The 20,990-nt window shown below is 38.5% G+C and overlaps 1 protein-coding gene across 1 annotated transcript in view; it reads right to left on the reverse strand.

Moving 5' to 3' along the window:
* Positions 1-3,016: 3,016 nt before the first annotated feature.
* Positions 3,017-20,990, reverse strand: part of LOC120531020 (UDP-glucuronosyltransferase 1-6-like) — a 37,707-nt gene continuing 19,733 nt past the window's right edge. Inside the window, exons 4-5 of the mRNA XM_039755961.1 lie at positions 19,377-19,596; positions 3,017-3,703 (exon numbers count right to left, since the gene is read on the reverse strand). Of these exons, the coding sequence (XP_039611895.1) occupies positions 3,454-3,703; positions 19,377-19,596 (470 nt within the window). The 3' untranslated portion in view covers positions 3,017-3,453. The remainder of the gene's footprint in view (positions 3,704-19,376; positions 19,597-20,990) is intronic.

Consider the following 20,990-nt stretch of genomic DNA (forward strand, 5'->3'; position numbering starts at 1 on the left):
CGCTCACCAACCCCCGTGTTTGGTTTTCTGGATACACACTTGTAAGATTTTTTTTCTCTTTGAATTGTTGCTGTTTCATTAGTTTCACTTTTATTTCAGAACTTCTGTTAAAACAGTATTTGGAATCTTTCGTGTCCCAATATGCTGAATCTTTTAAATGAGGTCTGTGAGACTTGTATTTAATGACTTTGTACCATAATTTATGATAGGTTTCTCTGTTTGGAGTTTCAGCACAGACAAAACGATCCACATCATCAGCAATTAATAATTAAACCCCGTTTTTGAAATTCTCTGACTTAAACTAATTTCCTTTTGTTTGCGTCAATGCGATCTGTACTATCTTTTTTTTGATACTGTAATGACTGACATAATAAAGTGTCACAAAATTTCTACTTTAACAATCGCCTACTGCGTAACCCCAAACACAACTTTCTAGCACCATCTCCAACCCCTCCTCCCACTGGTCTCGCTTCCCCTTTACCGCATCAATCAGCACCCAGCTATCAGTCTTGCATGCTGTACTCTGCTCTCCCTCGATCGGACCTAACAGTCACTTAAAACAAAAAAGGCTTCAGAAGGGGTGGGACGCTACAATACTTTCGAATTTTACTGCTTTCATATTCTGTACCTTTCTCTGCATATGTATCGCGCCTTGGGTCTCTTTTCTCTGCGCTGCTCTTTCTTCTTTGCTGAGAGCACAGGATCTGTGTGTGCCACGTGATTTTACATGACTGAATGTTTTGCTGGCTGGCCATGCTCCTATTTGATAAGAACGGCGTGTCTTGCAAGGATCTTATGTTCCATGTCCCCGCGAGACTGCCCTGGGACAATCTCTTGGCACAAAGTCTCATGTTTACGGTCCCCGTGAGACGCTCCGTGGCCAGTCTTTTTTGTCTCGCAGGTCTTTAAAATGTCTTCCGAGAACTTCCAAGAAGATCACGTATCGTCACACTGCTTTTCCATTCCAGGATTTTTTTTATATATAGAGAGACATTATAAATATAGAATGGTATAGGGTAACAAAGCACAGACTATGAATTAAAAAAACAGACCTGCTGCCTATGAAATTTATTTGTTCAATAGGGTAGCTAGCCCACTTATCTTCCTTTTTGTACCTCCTGCCACCAGTCAAGTATTCCAGGAAATTTGGCTTGACATCTAGTATGATTTAAAAGAATTTGCCATGTCTAGGAACAAAAACATACAAACCGGATTCCAAAAAAGTTGGGACACTATACAAATCGTGAATAAAAACTAAATGCAATGATGTGGAGGTGCCAACTTCTAATATTTTATTCAGAATAGAACATAAATCACGGAACAAAAGTTTAAACTGAGAAAATGTATCATTTTAAGGGAAAAATATGTTGATTCAGAATTTCATGGTGTCAACAAATCCCAAAAAAGTTGGGACAAGGCCATTTTCACCACTGTGTGGCATCTCCCCTTCTTCTTACAACACTCAACAAACATCTGGTGACCGAGGAGACCAGTTTCTCAAGTTTAGAAATAGGAATGCTCTCCCATTCTTGTCTAATACAGGCCTCTAACTGTTCAATCGTCTTGGGCCTTCTTTGTCGCACCTTCCTCTTTATGATGCGCCAAATGTTCTCTATAGGTGAAAGATCTGGACTGCAGACTGGCCATTTCAGTACCGGATCCTTCTCCTACGCAGCCATGATGTTGTGATTGATGCAGAATGTGGTCTGGCATTATCTTGTTGAAAAATGCAGGGTCTTCCCTGAAAGAGATGACGTCTGGATGGGAGCATATGTTGTTCTAGAACCTGAATATATTTTTCTGCATTGATGGTGCCTTTCCAGACATGCAAGCTGCCCATGCCACATGCACTCATGCAACTCCATACCATCAGAGATGCAGGCTTCTGAACTGAGCGTTGATAACAACTTGGGTTGTCCTTGTCCTCTTTGGTCCGGATGACATGGCGTCCCAGATTTCCAAAAAGAACTTCGAATCGTGACTCGTCTGACCACAGAACAGTCTTCCATTTTGCCACACTCCATTTTAAATGATCCCTGGCCCAGTGACAACGCCTGAGCTTGTGGATCTTGCTTAGAAATGGCTTCTTCTTTGCACTGTAGAGTTTCAGCTGGCAACGGCGGATGGCACGGTGGATTGTGTTCACTGACAATGGTTTCTGGAAGTATTCCTGAGCCCATTCTGTGATTTCCTTTACAGTAGCATTCCTGGTTGTGGTGCAGTGTCGTTTAAGGGCCCGGAGATCAAGGGCATCCAGTATGGTTTTACGGCCTTGACCCTTACGCACAGAGATTGTTCTAGATTCTCTGAATCTTCAGATGATGTTATGCACAGTTGATGATGATAGATGCAAAGTCTTTGCAATTTTTCGCTGGGTAACACCTTTCTGATATTGCTCCACTATCTTTCTGCGCAACATTGTGGGAATTGGTGATCCTCTACCCATCTTGGCTTCTGAGAGACACTGCCACTCTGAGAAGCTCTTTTTATACCCAATCATGTTGCCAATTGACCTAATTAGTGTTAATTGGTCTTCCAGCTCTTCGTTATGCTCAAATTTACTTTTTCCAGCCTCTTATTGCTACTTGTCCCAACTTTTTTGGGATTTGTTGACACCGGGAAATTTTGAATCAACATATTTTTCCTTTAAAATGATACATTTACTCGGATTAAACGTTTGATCTGTCATCTATGTTCTATTACAAATAAAATATTGACATTTGCCATCTCCACATCATTGCATTAAGTTTTTATTCACAATTTGTTTAGTGTCCCAACTTTTTTGGAATCCGGTTTGTAAATTTGCCAGGTCCAACATGTAAAATGTCATGATGACTTGGGTATGATGCTCTAACATTAAAGTTGTCCTATGTGTGAACAAGCTAATCCCAATAAATTCCTTTAATGCTTTTCAGACAATGTAAAACAGGACACATACAGTACTTTTAAGTGGAACTGTAGCTTGAGTTCTTTACCTTCTCCTTACCATCACCAAATAAGAAATGAAAATAAATGCAAACAAACACAAATACAGCAATCCACAAATAAAGAAGTCTTGTTTTTAAAGGAGGTGATAGAAATACATTACAGCTTTACATGAATCTTGAACAAAATCATTCTTTTGCAAAGTGAGCTACCTTTTATGTGCTTATGTAAAAACAAAATATTCAAAAATAATGAGCTGTCTTTATGCTGATCATGTCTTGACTCGTACGTTTGAAGATTTGTTGAGATTAATTGTCAATAGCATCAAATGAGGAGCATAGTTATTACAGTATTAATGCACACAAAAGAACAAAATGCGCTATTAGACAAACATTTAAAAGTTATCATTCATTTTATACCATATATCTTTTCATTGTAATGCTGCACATGTGGGTGTTTACATGTCCAGTTTCACTGTAAAGAAGTAGGTTAGACTTGCATTTAATTCCTTTAGAAATATTTTGTTTCCTATGGATGTCTAATGTATTGTAAGCAGCATTTCAAAACCATTATGGTAATCAGCAGTGGTATAAAAATCACTGGTACAAGTATATCTAGACTTTGGTACTGAATCCGGTTCAAATGGTGAGCTGCTGGTCTGAGGTGTTCTGCTCCTTTGTGCTCCATGACAAACTCTATCCAATGAACAGCAAGATCCAAAGGCTCTATTGGACGGTCCTTATGAATTTTAGATAGTGTTGCCATATTTTCTTTGTAGCTAAAGAAGAAAAATAAATGTTTTAAAATTAATAAAAAAAAACACAGATGATTACCAACTTTGACCAGGAAGCTTAGGAGCCCAGAAGAATTACTGTGTTATCGTGAAGTTTGTGAGAATTACCAGGAACGTTTATTGGGTTACTCTACGTCTGCCCTTGAAGAATAACACACTGAAATCACTCCACACATACATATAGAGGTCCTAACTAGACAAAGTCTCAAGTGGTGCCAATTGCCAGTCACTCCACAATATTCAGCATAGGATTCTCTATGTAGGGACTCACTGTCACCAGCACTAACAAACATGAGGGTGTCATCACGACACATTTATAAGCACATCTCTTTTGTTTATTTGCTGCTTACTGACCAAACAATGTTGTACTTTTACTGCAGTTGTTCTAATTATCAATGAGTGACTTAGATAGATAGATAGATAGATAGATAGATAGATAGATAGATAGATAGATAGATAGATAGATAGATAGATAGATATTTGTATTAGAACTTTGTATAATGTTAACGTTTACCCCAGGTGGAATTGAAGAGTCGCATAGTGTGGGGGAGGAACGATCTCCTCAGTCTGTCAGTGGAGCAGGACAGTGACAGCAGTCTGTCACTGAAACTGCTCCTCTGTCTGGAGATGATACTGCATGTCTGGAGTGGATTCTCCATGCTTGACAGGAGCCTGTTCAGCGCCCATTGATCTGCCACAGATGTCAAACTGTCCAGCTCTGTGCCTCAAACAGAGCCTACCTTCTTTATGTTGCCTCCCCAGCACACCACCGCGTAGAAGAGGGGACTCGCCACAACCGTCTGATAGAACATCTGCAGCACCTTATTGCAGATGTTGAAAGATGCCAGCCTTCTAAGGAAGTATAGTCGGCTCTGTCCTCTCTTGCACAGAGCATCAGTATTGGCAGTCCAGTCCAATTATCATCCAGCTGCACTCCCAGGTATTTATAGGTCTGCACCCTCTGCACACAGTCACCTCTGATGATCATGGGGTCCATGAGGGGCCTGGTCCTCCTAAAATCCACTACCAGCTCCTTCGTTTTGCTGGTGTTCAGTTGTAAGTGGTTTGAGTCATACCATTTTAACAAAGTCTTTGATTAGCTTCCTATACTCCTCCTCCTGCCCAATCCTAATGCAGCCCACGATAGCAGTGTCGTCAGTGAACTTTTGCACGTGGCAGGACTCCGAGTTGTATTGGAAGTCTGATGTATATAGGCTAAACAGGACCAGAGAAGGTACAGTCCCCTGCGGCGCTCCTGTGTTGCTGACCACAATGTCAGACCTGCAGTTCCTGAGATGCACATACTGAGGTCTGTCTTTAAGATAGTCGACGATCCATGCCACCAAGTATGAATCTACTCCCAGAGGGATCGGTGTAGCATATAGATGATGGCATCCTCCACTCCCACCTTCTCCTGGTATGCGAACTGCAGAGGGTCGAGGGCATGGCAAACCTGTGCCCTCAGGTGGTGAAGCAGCAGCTGCTCCATTGTGTTCATCACATGTGACAACAGAGCGACAGGCCAGAAGTCATTCAGCTCACTTGGACGTGATACCTTTGGGACTGGGGTGATGCAAGATGTTTTCCAAAGCCTCGGGACTCTCCCCTGTTCCAGGCTCAGGTTGAAGATGCGCTGTAGAAGACTCCTCAGTTCCAACGCACAGGCCTTCAGCAGTTGTGGCGATACTCCATCTGAACCCACTGCTTTGCTGGCACGAAGTCTCCTCAGCTCTCTGCTTACCTGGGCTGCTGTAATTGTGGGTGGGGGGAAACTCTCTCCCATGCTGGTATCAGCAGAAGGATGGGTGGAGGTTGCAGTACTCCGATGTGAGAGTGGGTTAGGGTGGTCAAACCTGTTAAAGAAGCTGTTCATCTGGTTTGGTCTCTCCACGTCTCTCGATGGTGGCACTCCGCTTCAAGCTGCAGCCAGTGATGATCTTCATCCCATCCCACACTTCCTTCATGCTGTTATTCTGCAACTTCTGCTCTAACTTTCACCTGTACTGCTCCCTTGCTGCCCTGAGCTGGATTCGGAGTTCTTTAGATATGTCATAAACAGACTTAGGAAAGCCTACTGAAAATCAGAAATGTCAATGGGTGGATGTTGTCCTGGGTAACTTTTGAGTGTTATTCTTAAGTTACATTTTCCAACGTCCAAATGAAATGGTCACATGTGTTTAAGTTTCTGACATTGCATTCTATGTCATAGTTTTGGTCTCTCGGACAAGCTATATTTATGTTAAAATGGACTTGCAGGGTTTCGGGACATATGACATTGCCCACATTTGATTCATCTTCATGGCAAATGAATCAAAATGTTTGGACTTTTAAATACCTCCTCACTTCTTCCTTTCTCAAGCTGTAAACTAATTCTGTAAATCCTAGTCCTACAATGTCCATTCATTTCCAGGTTATGAATTAATAGTTCTGTGCCATTTGTACTTATTTCACATTACCAGGTCATAAATAAACTGCAAAACAAACCAGCTGTAACAGAGAGAAGCCTAAATTACTGGTACAGAATGTACAAGAAAGGTGTGTGATGCCTGTAATTAAAGTCCAGTGAATTCAGTCAATCATGGTTCATTTGAACAAAATAATTAAAACTCAATATAAACAGTCTGCAGTTCAAAAATTGACTATTTTCCACACGAGGAGAATTGCCACTTGTTATATATATCCATCCATTCATTTTCTAACACTCCCTATCCAATTCAGGGTCATAGTGAGATAGTGCCCAATCCAAGTAGCATCAGAAGCAAGGTGAGATATAACTCTGGATGGGGCTCCAGTCCATCACAGGGATATTCACTAATACTGAGCATTTTTAAAGTCATCAATTTAATATGACATGCACATATTTAGAATGTGGCAGGAAAACCATTTTACCTGATGGAAAACTCACATACAGAATGTCCAAATTCCCTTCAAGCACTGCCTGGACTGCGCTTTAAATCTAGAGCTCCGTTGTTCGATTCAGCAACTCCAACTCCAGGGTTGTTGTGTTTTTACTTTATATGGGATATGTAACAGTACAATGATCCCTCGCTATATCGTGCTTTGACTTTCGCGGCCTCACTCCATTGAGGATTTTATATGTAAGCATATCTAAATATACTGTATATCACGGATTTTTCGCATGTTCACGAATTTCTGTAGGCAATGGGTCTTTTAATTTATGGTACATGCTTCCTCAGTTGGTTTGCCCAGTTGATTTCATACAAGGGACACTATTGGCAGATGGCTGAGAAGCTACCCAATCAGAGCACGTATTACGTATTAAATAAAACTCCTCAATGATATATGATATGCTTCCCACATGGTGCTTCGCATACCTAAAAGCCCAAACAGCACGTATTGATTTTTGATTGTTTGCTTTTCTCTCTCTGTCTCTCTCTGACATCCAGATGGAGGGGGTGTGAGTAGAGGCGCTGCTTGCACACTGGCCTAGAGGATATGGACGCTCCTCTAAAAAATGCTGAAAGACTACCTTCACATTGCTCCTTTCCTTGCAGCTGCTTTGTCGGGCGGTGCTTTGCATACTTAAAAGCCCGAAAAGCACCTATTGATTTTTGATTGTTTGCTTTTCTGTCTCTGTTTCTCTCACTCTCTCTCTGACATTCTCTGCTCCTGACGTGCACTCCTTTGAAGAGGAAGATATGCTTGCATTCTTTTCATTGTGACACGGAACTGTCATCTCTGTCTTGTCATGGAGCACAGTTTAAACTTTTGAAAAAGAGACAAATGTTTGTTTGCAGTGTTTTAAAGTCACTGTCTCAACAACCTCCTGTGTTTCTATGCAAATCTGTGACCCAAGCGTGACAATATAAAAATAACAATATAAACGTATGGTTTTTACTTTGTGGATTTTCACCTTTCACAGGGGGTTCTGGAACGCAACCCCCAGGATCGAGGAGGGATTACTGGTAATATGATATTTGTAATGTCTAATATGTCTTATTTTCTCTTATTTTGTCTAATATATTGGGTAATACGAGTGTAATTGTGACTGTGTTATTTCATGTCTAGAGGGCTCTAATAATGTTAAAAAACGTATTTAGAAGGCTATGCTCTAACTGCGAAAATATTTGATTTATAAATAAAGAATCCTACTTCGCGGAAATTTATTTATCACGGTAGAGTCTGGAACTGATTAACTGCAATAAACGAGGGCCGACTGTAATTCATACAAGAACAAATGGTATATTATAATAAAAGCTTTTTCAGGATATTTTTCAATTTTAAACATATAAGGAAAAAAATCATATTTAACAGATTCTAATAATCCACTGAAAAATCTCTCTTCATTATCTGGGCATATATAGCTGTGCATTGGCATTTTGTGAGCAAACTGTTTTTTGCTGTTGTTCGAGTTTCAGTAAACTGACATGAACTGCGAACTTTTTAACAATTCTGGAACTTTACTCACAGATGTTTCACATAAAAATAAAGTGTAGTGGGTCACATTTATATTTTGGTTTACTAAAAAACCAACCCCCCCCACCAGCGCTACATGCCAGCAACTTTGTGTCTCTGCTGCACGCATATGTGGATTTCACTTTCACCAAACAACAAAACTTTTCATTCTCGTGGATATGCCTCATTAATTTGTGAAGAAACACCACTTTTCCCGGATGGCAACACGGATTAGACGATCTACAAGTCTCCAACTTAAAGTTTAAAGGCAAACAATATCTACATACTTCTGTCATATCACCTATGTCCATGTATTCAATCTCTTTTCGCTTTTACCTTTCCGTCAATATTGCATTGAAATTTGATTCTGTGTTTGGAATTACATCGTGACAATGCAACGTACAACTGCCCATGAGTGAATATTGTTTCTCTTCCTCTACAAGAAATGCGCCTGAAAATAGCATTCACACAAAGGAGAAATGATTGAACCGTGTGCGTGGTTATGTGGGCAGGACTTTTCCAAATCTCTTTGCATAAGCTCTTGTCTCGTGGAGTTTGAAATTTTTTCTTGCGGGATTTCACTTTCACCAAACAACAAATCTTTTAATTCTTGCGCATACGCCTCTTCAATGGGAAGAAACACTACTTTTCCCTGATGGCAACACGAATTAGATGATCTAAAAGTCTCCAACTTAAAGTTTAAATCCGAATAATATATTCAATCTCTTTTCGCTGTTCCTTTTTTTCACCGAATAGTAATTTCTGTTTGTTTGTGCAAATTCGATCTTCACTATCATTTTTTTGAGACTTTCAAATTTTTGTACTTCCATTATCTCTAACCTGCTCTGCATGTGTACTGCAGCAACATTTCTGATTCTTTATGACTTTCTACTTTGTCATCTATTCTTTGTGTTTTATTTCCTGCCCCGTGCGTCTTGTCACGCGGGATGTGAAAGTGACTCTGTGAGAAAATCACATCTCGTCTCCTTCCAAGATTTTTTTTTTATAATTGAGAGATAATTCAGTGTATTTTGTCTAAATCTATATTTTCTTTTTTTCACTTTATCTCAGTATATACTGTAACTCATATTAAAATCTTAGATTGGAATAGCTAGTCAGTTTATAGCTCCAAAACCAGGTGGGAAGTATCTATCCCTATTCCCACATATTGGCCATAGTACAGATAAACACTTTTGTGAAGATAAGGTTTTTGTACATACTTATATAATTAAAGCTTCCGGAACAAAACATCCTACATCAGAGTAGTTAATCAGGTATCTCTCGACTAACCAATCTCTCTCTCATTCTTTCCTAGGGCACGAAGTGGAAGCAGAAGTAGAAGCAGACAATGGCCGACAGTGAGATGACTCGCGTTGCCGTTGTTGTAGAAGAATTCCAGGCACTCGACAAACAGATTTAGAAACTCCTGTCCAGACGAAGGTACATTAGGGATTTGAAGGCTCGGCTGCTGGATAAACCATCCTCGACATATGAAGTTGACGTAACATCAACCCCGCGTTGTGCCGCTCACTTCCAAGGACAAGTAAGCTTCACCCCCGCGCCTTGTAGGATCGACGATGACACCGATGAAGACCTCGGTGTGTTTCAGCTATGCAGGCGGGGGTTCAAGGCTAGAACACCTTCATCGGCACAGGCGAGCATCTCAACCCAGAACCAGTTTGATCCTCTCCGCGTCCCCAGTTTGCCTTCAACCAGGGGTTATGTAATCATGGTAGGTGATTCGATTGTACGAAACCTCAATATCACATGCCCTAATCGAAAATCTTTTGTTTCTTGTTTTCCCGGTGCCAAGTCCGAGATGTGATGAGACGTGCGCCGACCATCTACAAGAAGCACAAGAGGGCAGTTGGATCCATTATATTACAGGCCGGCGTAAACGACATAAGGCACCGACAGTCGGAGATTCTCAAGGCTGACTTCACAGCACTAATTAAAGACACGAAGGAGAGGACCCCATCAGCAAAGATCTTCATTTCGGGTCCATTACCTCTCGTCAGACGATCAAATGAATACTACAGTCGTCTGCTGGGATTAAACAACTGGCTGAAAAGCTTCTGCGAGAAACAAGACATCGGGTTCATCGACAACTGGGACCTCTTTTGGGAAAGGCTGCGTTTCTTCAAACGGTATGGCCTGCATCCGAATAGATTCGATGCCCAGGTCCTCTCTGAAAATATCGCTAAGGTAATTCGTCTATCTTGACTGTCTATTTTTACTTTAAACCCCTTCCATAATGCTACTGCTTTGCTAGGACATGATAATGGCTTAACAAAGTCTTCCATAAAAGTGCACAACATTAATACTTTAATAACCAATCTTAGTGCACATAAAAAAATCTAGGCAGTGCGGCATAAACACCAATAATTTAATTGCAATTACTACTTTAGATGAACAATGCATTAAAACTATAAAAACAGATTGTAGATTACATAAAAAATACACACAGAGCGGCGCTAACAAAAATAAATCTAGTTTCTGTTCCAAATATCAATAACGCGCATAGAATTCAGCCCCTCAGAAACATTAAATATGGCACTATTAAATGTTAGAGCTTTAACTAACAAGACGTTTTTAATCAACGATCTTATTAGTGATAGAAAAATTGATTTTATTGCACTAAGTGAAACGTGGCTTAGCTCGGACGGCGCGGCTGTTTTAATCGAATCTGTGCCTCTGGATTAGAGTTTTATTCGTATAGATCGCCAGGGAAAAAAGGGGGGTGGCTTGGCAAACATTTACCTGCGGTTAAAGTGTAAAGATGTTAGTTTTGGTAAATTCAAGTCCTTTGAGTATCTCACCATTGTTATTCATGGAGATTCTCACGTTCTAGTATTATCCGTGTATAGACCTCCTAAATTTAACGCGTCTTTCTTTGAGGAATTCTCTGACTTAATGTCAATTTTAATTACAAACTATGACACACTCTTAATAGTCGGCAACTTTAACTTTCACATTGATAATCAGTGTGACCTAAAAGTAAAGGAATTCATGAACCTCCTGGACTCTTTCGATTTGAGACAGCGTTAATCAGCCTACACATAAAGCAGGTCATACGTTAGACTTAGTGATTACTAAAGGACTAAAGTTGATATACAGCAGATCATTGATATTGGTCTTTCAGACCACTTTCTTTTACTATTTAATATAGAAATAAAGATAGAAAGTACTCATGAGAAGCATATTGTTAAAAAACGCTTCTTTGACTCATCAGCAGCTTTAAAACTTACAAACATTCTAAGCAATCAGTCCGTTTATAGTGCCAACTATAATAGCGAGGATAATGTAAATAGTAAGGTGGAAAAATTTAATTCTAAAGTGAGAGCTGCTGTTGACACAGTTGCACCTGAAAAGATAGTTAAAAAATCTTCTAGCATTGTTATACCATGGAAGACCCAAAGAGTGTCTGATTTAAAAAGAACATGTCATAGAGCTGAGCGTAAATGGAGGAAAACTAAACTGATTATCCACTATGAGATATTGAAGGTTAAAATAACAGAATACAATAACACAGTCCGTCTTGAGAGGCTGCTATTTCTCTAAGATTATAAATAACAATGCTAGTAATCCCAGAGTCTTATTTTCTACAATTGATCGTCTGCTAAACCTAGGTAATACAAAGGAATGCCTCCAAAATACTTCCAGTGAAACCTGTGAGGCTACTGCTGTATTTTTCAATCAAAAAATCAATGATATTAGAAATAACATAGTACATCTCCCCAACACTGCAGATCCACCTAAGCCCCAGTACTCCGTTATAAACAAATTAAATTCTAGATTTACCTGATTTACATAGAATAATCTCTCAAATGAAACCCTCCACCTGCATCATTGACCCAGTACCAACAAGTTTTTTCAAAGAAGTATCAGGCGTGCTAATTGATAATATTCTTGACACAGTAAATTCGTCATTAAATACGGGGTCTTCCCAGACTGTCTTAAGACTGCTGTAGTTAAACCCCTACTCAAGAAAAATAATCTTGACCCCTCTGCTTTGAAAATTTTAGACCCATCTCTAACCTGCCCTTCTTAAGTAAAATTCTAGAGAAGGCAGTCATTATGCAGTTAAATGACCACCTCAATAAACATGCTATTCTTGATAAATTTCAGTCAGGTTTTAGAACAAATCACAGCACAGAAACTGCACTCGTTAAAGTAGTAAATGACTTGCGGGTAAATGCAGACAGAGGCCATTTATCTGTTCTCATCCTCTTAGATCTGAGTGCTGCATTTGACACCATTGATCACAATATTCTTAGAAATCGCCTTAGTCAATGGGTGGGCCTCTCTGGCAGTGTCTTAAATTGGTTTGAATCCTACCTGGCAGGGAGAAAATTCTTTGTTAGTTGTGGTAATCACAACTCAAAGACACATGATATCCTATATGGTGTTCCACAAGGCTCTATCCTGGGTCCGCTGCTCTTCTCAATCTACATGCTTCCGTTAGGTCAGATTATCTCAGGGCACAACGTGAGCTACCACAGCTATGCTGATGACACACAGCTGTACTTATCAATAGCACCTGATGACTCCGACTAACACACTAACACAATGTCTTACTTGTATTTCTGAATGGATGAATAGTAATTTTCTCAAGCTAAATAAAGAGAAAACTGAAATTTTAGTGATTGGCAATAATGGATTCAATGAGGTTATCAGAAATAAACTTGATGCATTAGGATTAAAAGTCAAGACGGAAGTAAAAAACTTAGGGGTAACTGTTGACTGTAATCTGAATTTTAAATCACATATTCATCAGACCACTAGGACAGCATTTTTTCACTTAAGAAACATAGCAAAAGTTAGACCTCTTATATCATTGAAAGATGCTGAGAAATTAATTCACGCTTTTGTTTTCAGTCGACTAGATTACTGTAACGCACTCCTCTCAGGACTACCCAAAAAAGACATAAATCATTTGCAACGAGTGCAGAATGCAGCTGCTAGAATCCTAACTAGGAAAAGAAAATCCAAGCACATTTCTCCAGTTTTGATGTCACTACACTGGTTACCTGTGTCATTCAGGATTGACTTTAAAATTCTGCTTATGGTTTATAAAGCCTTAAATAATCTCGCTCCATCTTATATATCGGAATGTCTGACACCCTATATTCCAAATCGTAACCTTAGATCCTCAAATGAGTGTCTCCTTAGAATTCCAAAAGCAAAACTTAAAAGAAGTGGTGAGGCAGCCTTCTGCTGTTATGCACCTAAAATCTGGAATAGCCTGCCAATAGGAATTCACCAGGCTAATACAGTAGAGCACTTTAAAACACTGCTGAAAACACATTACTTTAACATGGCCTTCTTATAACTTCACTTTAACTTAATCCTGATACTCTGTATGTTCAATTCATCATAATAACTATTCATGGTGGCTCTAAAATCCGTACTGACCCCTACTCTTTCTTCTGTTTTTTTTCTGGTTTCTTTGTGGTGGCGGCCCGCGCCACCACCACCTACTCAAAGCATCATGATGCTTCAAAATTGATGGACTAAAAGCCACAAGTCTACATGACCATCATCATCAAGTCCTTCTGTGAGAACCCTAAATACGAAGAGGACTGTTTCATTTATGTGAGGTAGAATGCCCAGAGGAGACTGGGTGGTCTCATGGTCTGGAATCCCTGCAGATTTTATTTTTTCTCCAGCTGTCTGGAGTTTTCTTTTGTTTTTCCTGTCCTCCCTGGCCATCGGACCTTACTCTTATTCTATGTTAATTAATGTTGACTTATTTTATTTTCTTACTGTGTCTTTTATTTTTCTGTTCTTCATTATGTAAAGCACTTTGAGCTACATTTTTTGTATGAAAATGTGTTATATAAATAAATGTTGTTGTTGTTGTTATCTATGTGTAACATCACTGGGTGGGTAACTCCATATGGAAAATGTGGCATAAAAGACATTTCACATGAGGCTAGGCAAACTCCATCAGCCTGGACTTCAGAGACAATGTCCATGTACCAGTACAAGTTCTGAAATAATTATATACATTTTTTTTTTGTGGTGCTACTCTTTAGCTATCATATCCTTACAAAAACTATTGCTTATTATTTGACCAGCGTGAAACGTCTTGACTTTGAAACAAGGGAGCATTTTTATCAGGTCTTTATATCCAGACTCTGTTAACATTCTTTTATATTTTGCTGTTGTAAATGTATTTTAATAAATAGCACTCTTTGTCTGTACATCTGAAGTGATTATGATAATGAAGTAATTAGGCATATTGTTTCATTGTGGTAAGGACTTATGACAACCTCATTTTTGCTTTTAGACTCTATTACATAAACCAGAATGGAATGCCCCACATCCTAACTACAGCTTTGGTACGTTTACTCTTAGGCCGGGTTTATACTTCACAGGATGCAATGCGTGCACCTGTGGATGCTACTTCTACAGAAGCGTTGTACTGTTTATATTTACGTGTGTAGTTTATGTAAATCTGGAAGATTCCACCAGGTGGCAGTGCGAAATATCATCACAGTGAGAAAACGTTTGACTTCTCTGTGTTGTGAATTGCCTGAAACTTACATTAGATTCCAAGGACACCTTGCCACAATATAGCCGAAAAGGATGGATATTTAACGATTACATCCATCAATCCAGGGATGTGCCCATTCTAGCTAGCATTGGGCACGAGGCAGAAATAATCGCTGGATGGGACATCAGCTAATCGCAAGGTGAATACAAACACTCACACTAGCGTCATTTTAGCATCACCAAATCCCTAAACCTTCATGTCTTTGAAAGGAAACCAGAGCACACTGTGCATATCCATCAGGAAAACGTGCAAACACCAGGTAGGTAACACCAGGGACGTGACTCCCTACTGCGAGGCAGCAGCACTACCGCTCTGTCACTGTGCCGCCCCCACATGTGTAATTATTAACAGTATTCTTTATTTAAATGAAGTTAATGACTTATGTGTAAAATGTAATATACATACTTTAATACATTTCATCATGAAAGTGATATTAAGTATATATCTAAAGATTCAAAATGTGTAGAGAGCTGGAATATCATAAATTTAATGTGTTCTGTATGGCGATTGCTGCTTGCCGCTGCTGTCAATGCAGAAGGCAGCCCCAAAAGCACATAGCGATTAACAACTGGCTCGGTTTTAAGATGACGCTTACAGTGGTCTGCTTCAATGATAAAATAAACTACGGGATTAAAGTGGACATTTCTAGATTTAAGCTGAAATTTCCAGTTTAATCACAAGATACACCTTTTCACTGTGTCCCTAACTTTTTTTTTTGTGTCTCAAATACACTACCATAAATTCTGATGCTGTTGTGAAGGTACAAAAAAAGACAGTAGAGAAGATGGTATGTGAGACTTTTAAAATGTATTGTGTCATCACATTCTGACGCCTGAATATAAAAGCACCACGTATGCATTAGTATGTCTGCATTTTCCTTTACCACATCGCAGCACACACACTGTAGGATCTACATTGTGGCTTTCTCTCACATCTAGATAGTAAACAGAACCTCTGATATCACGTTCCGACTTCATCACACTGCGCCCCCCAACATTTTGCTGGTACTGCAACTTGTGCACGCGTCACGTGAATTTCTGAGGACGTGCTCAGAGGACACATCAAATGAATGCTGGGAACACATGGCAGCCATGATGCATGCGTGTATGCATTCTGAGCATGAAGTATAAACCAACCCTTAACAGCCTGGTCACTGAAACAGATGACTGCTATTATAGTTAAATACTTTCAGGTATTTTTCACATCTATAAACCCATGCAATTACACTATTATTTATGCATAGATTAACTTAGGGTTTCTGATTGTGCCCACAATACTGTATTAGCTGAGTAAATAATGACTGGATTATTCTTTAATTTTTTTTGTGCATTTTTCTTAAGTGATCTTGGTCTTCTGAGTGCCTCTTTATTGGTTTTCAGACCCAAAAAAATCTCTCTCTGCAGTTTGTTTTTTTACCTGTAGACTTCGTTAAAAAGTTGATTCATTTGTATTTTATCGTTTAATGCAATTTTACATGTGCAACAGGCACTGCTACTTTGTGAATTGTATTGTACGTCATCAAGGCAATGTTTGCCATAATTCACAGGAATGGAGTGGCAATGACATCATTTATGTGGCTATTTAAAGATCACTCTTTTTACTTCAGATTTATTTAAGATTGCATATAAACCTGTGAACTCTGAAATCGTTCCTTAGCATTTTCCAGCTGAAGATGACCTCTTACTTTCTGACTTTTGATGACTATTTCAGTTTTGCCCTTTTTGTTTTGATGAAAGATAGGAATGGCTTTTGATTAATAACCCTTGTATATCTCTGGTGCCATTTTCTCTTCTGGTACCTTTCAAAAATCTTTTGTCTTTTTCAGGCATTTATTTCAAATAATACCAATACTGTTATGTTTCAGTCAGGATTCCTCTCTTGGCTTGTGTTCAAATTCCCTTTTTATGTCTTGTTTGATTTCTTTATGTTAATATTGTTTTTTATGTTTATTAATTGTATCATTGTGTTTTTTATTACTTTTGCCTATTTTTAGGTTCTGTGTGTCTATGCTTGCTGTATCATGTGCCTTGTATTTTGTAGGTGATTCTTGGGATGGGGACACGTGTCCACCTGTTTCAAAGGACTGCACTTATCCCTTTAAAGGCTCAGATAACACAGAGTTTCTTGCAGCATGTTGTATGCGCTAGGTGTTGGTGAATCCTCTTTGATTATTGCACAGTGATTTGTTGAATTACTATATTTTAACTTCTTTTCTCTCTTTTTTCACCTCTGTTTGGATTTTTGTATTGGAACCTGGTTGCCACTGGATTGTCTATTTTTAAGGCAACTTCTTATGTGTTTCTGGGCTCCTGTGAGCATCTTGCATTTTTTGTAAAATAAGTAATTTATTATATAAAGATTCTTTGTTTGTCCTACCTGGTTACTCTTTTTGTTGTGAGGCTTTTTGGAAAGGTTTTGAGGAAGTATATTAGGAAAGTTACCCATTTTGAGGGCTTGTTCTCCAGCTGCTTTAGAGGCCTCATTATGGGATCTTGTTTAGAAAAATTCCCCAGATCACGATAAATACATCCTGAATAATAAACAATTGCTTGTTTACACTACCAGGTGGATCTTTGTCTTAGCATGTTGATTGATCTCTGGTGCAGCGTGGTCTCTTCTGCAGTATGGCCATTCTGTGCATCTGTTAGCAAAGATACAGCATGGTGTACTAGCCCTGAATTTCAGCCAGCCACTGGTCCTTTAAATTCCTCTTGGAAAAGTGAGGGTGTAGTCAGTTTTTCACTGCAGCCCTATGCTATGACTCAGCCTCCACTTCATCCCCGACCAGAACTAATTTGCTTATCTATTCATGTCGGCCACCAAGACTCCCTGAGGCTGCCTATGCTTTTAAAACTTGTTCTACTTCCAGAGGTTCATAATTTCTACCTGTAAAACTAAATCCATGCTTCTGATATCACAGAGTATCAAGCAGCAGTAGAACTGCAGGTTATATCAAAGCACTATTGTGCAATCAGTTATAACCACATTGATGCAGAGGCTTCAGCTACCTTAACACAAACTGCACACACCAAAGTACTGCTCAAAAGGAGTTCTTATAAATAACAGCAATCCAAATAGGCTTGTAACATCATAAAATACAGCCATTCTTATTAGTGAAACATGCCATGCATAAAAAAACCTCTTACCTTACAATGCCTCTATTTACACTTTGTACACTTCACTTAAAATTTTTACTGTATGCTTACTGTCAGAAACCCATTTCTTTCTTTTAAACATTCATCAAACTCATTATCTAAAAAACTATCATACAACCTACAGTATCACAAAATGCTAGATATTACAAATACACAGCAACAAAATGAAGCAATTAATAAAAGATCAATATTTTGTGCATTCCTTTAATACAGTTATTTTCTGAGCATAATTTTAGCCTCCATCACAAACTAGTGTAGGAAGAATGCCATTTCTTTCCCATAGGGTTAGCAGCTGAGGAGAGACGCCTCCGATATTGACCAGCATGGAAGTTGGCAAGTAGCAACAAATAAGGGACATCAACTCAAGAGGGAAAGGCTATACAGGTATCACTCAAAATCAGTGCTTAAGTGGTCCTTGTATGTGTGTGTCCTAAGCTTAGGTTGCATAAGAGTAGGCCATTCCATAATGGATGTACTGAACCTAGCTTACTACATGATAATACAATAAGTTACAAATATTAGAAGACAGAGAGCCAGCATTAGTGCTCATATTGCAAATATCCCACTGAATTCATACCTGAAGTAATGTCGAAGAATCCAAGGTTAACAAATAAAGGTGTGTTTTATTTTGAAAAGATACACAAGGGATGGATGCCACTGAAGCTGAATCAGCATTCTATATTTATTGGTCAACGTGCACAGGAAACCCTTTAAAACAAATACCTTGGTTTCTTCTTAAACATACCCCAGAATTACTTCCATGATGAAGGTCAGATCTATGAAGTCGCTGGATTCACTAGACACAATGCTCTCATCTAGTCTCCTGGTTTAATTTGCTGATGCTCCTTGATGTATCATACTTATTAGTTTAGGTACCGAGAGTGTTTCACTATTTTATTATTTGCTTTTTTTTTAGTTTTTTAATTTTTTATTAAATTTGGAATTTGGACTGGCTGCATTTTTTATATATTCTTGTTAACTTTTTTGACTTATGTATTTAAAATAATTTTTATACATTCGCCTTATTTAAAATTTTGGACCTTTTTTTGAAATCTATCATTTGGTTAGTATTTTTTTCTTTGATCCTTTATATCCATCACTTTTTGATTCTTTTTGCTTGGAATTAATTTTAATTTTTTTCCTTGCCTTATTTAATCAATTACGTCTATGTAACTGTGTTTCTTGGTATGGCCAACAATGTTGACATATATTTCTCTCCATTTCTATGTGGAAACCAACACAGTTCCAGGTTTCCCAGTCAGAAACTACACAGTACTTTCTAGCAACCCTGAGAGACTTTGAAGGCCATCTACCAGTGCATCAGGACCTTTCTCTTTATCAGGTGCGCTCATAAGAATTACTTATGGTACGCCAATAGCATGTAATAACCCCTGGTGGTCACTGTTTGTTCACAATGATGTCATGAAACATAATGTGAAATATTGTGTCTCCGTATCTAACACAAGTAGGAATACTTTAGGCACTCTTAGAGTGCTTTATTTAGCTATAAAAATTTGGAAATACTCACCTTTTGATATTTACAATTTTATCAATTGCATCTAATAATTTCTCAGTTGTCAGTGAGTAAAAGTCAATAACAATGCCAGTTCCTCGATGTGACATACGAACACCATTGTCTGGCTGGTCCCCAAAGAGAGGCATCATTATCAAAGGAACCCCACTGCAGATTCCTTCAAAGATTCCATGGATTCCTCCATGAGTTATAAAGGCTTTAACTTTGGGATGACCTAGAAATAAAGATAACAGAAGAAGCATTATTTCTCTCTGTTACTATTGCAGTATCAGTTATCATTCATATAAAATTCCTTTGTACCCAGAATGATGCCAAGGATGCAAACATATACAGAAATTGTGCTTATAAGTGCACAAGGTTGCGATACACAAAATAAAGACAAAAAAATAAAAGTAAATGAAGTAAACTGCAACACTCTGTGTTGTTGTTTGCTGACTAGTACATTATGAAGATTAAGTACACTTATAATTTTATTCAGCACATAGTTTTTTTTTAGGCTGGGGATTCAATATTATTTTTATTTACATTGTTTTTGTTATTTACAACATGCTCTTAAGAAGAGTCATGTGACTATTTTGGTCATGTTAGTGAGATCAGAGGAAAAGATGTAAAAACATTGCAAAGTTAACTTCATTCACTATCTCTCTGTCAATAAACATAAAATTCTTAAAGAGCTTTATTGTAGCTATCTTCTTTTCAAGTAGGCCTGAGTATCATGTTTTTGAACTCATTTAGTCCTTGACTCTGATTTTGCACCTTGTTTCGCTATTGGTTACTATATTATTACTATAAGATAGTGTTCTCAAAATATACAGCAGGATCATTAATTGTGCCAGGAAGTTTAATTTGGTAGCAGAGATTGATCATATCTGCAAAGAACAAGCTGCTCTGAATGAACAAACAAATCAGTAAGTTGGCAGTTACTGTGCACCATATCTTAAATAAGATCACAACAATAAGAGTTGTTTCTGAGACTCCTGTTCAAAGAGCTAGTGCTACTGAGTCCCACATGCACATCCATAATTTCACAGATTTGTGAATCAATGCACATTGATCTTAGATCAATAGACCCATACTTACACAAACGACAGATCAAAGTTTGCATTAATTGTGTGCATGCTAACAGATAAAACTCTTGAATGGACATGTGCCCTATATGCCATCAGGCCCCCATGAACATACAAAATAGACTCCTTTCTAAAAGAATTTGCTATAAATTTTGATATTTTAGCCCATACTAGAATGGCACAAAATTCATTATTAAAAATAAATGATAATAAGCCCTTAGGTGATTTCATCATTTAACTCAATACATTGGCAGCTGAATCTGGATGATGACACTTTGGTAACAGTATTTAGAAACAGTTCGGCAGATGAAATTAAAGATGAACTGGCTAAATATGATTTGGAGGAGACTTTGGATGAGGTACTGTGTATTGCACAAAAATGTGGAACTCGAAGAGAGCAGGGTTTCAATCTCCAGTTTTTCCTGCATTAAAACTGACAGTACAACTGACTCTGAACACCCTGAACCAATGGATACAGTAAATATTACTGCAGTCTAATTGCTCAAGAATGCCATATTTCACAGACTCTGTCCTTTGAAGC

Source organism: Polypterus senegalus, chromosome 6 (assembly GCF_016835505.1).
Source record: "Polypterus senegalus isolate Bchr_013 chromosome 6, ASM1683550v1, whole genome shotgun sequence".
NCBI lineage: Eukaryota > Metazoa > Chordata > Cladistia > Polypteriformes > Polypteridae > Polypterus > Polypterus senegalus.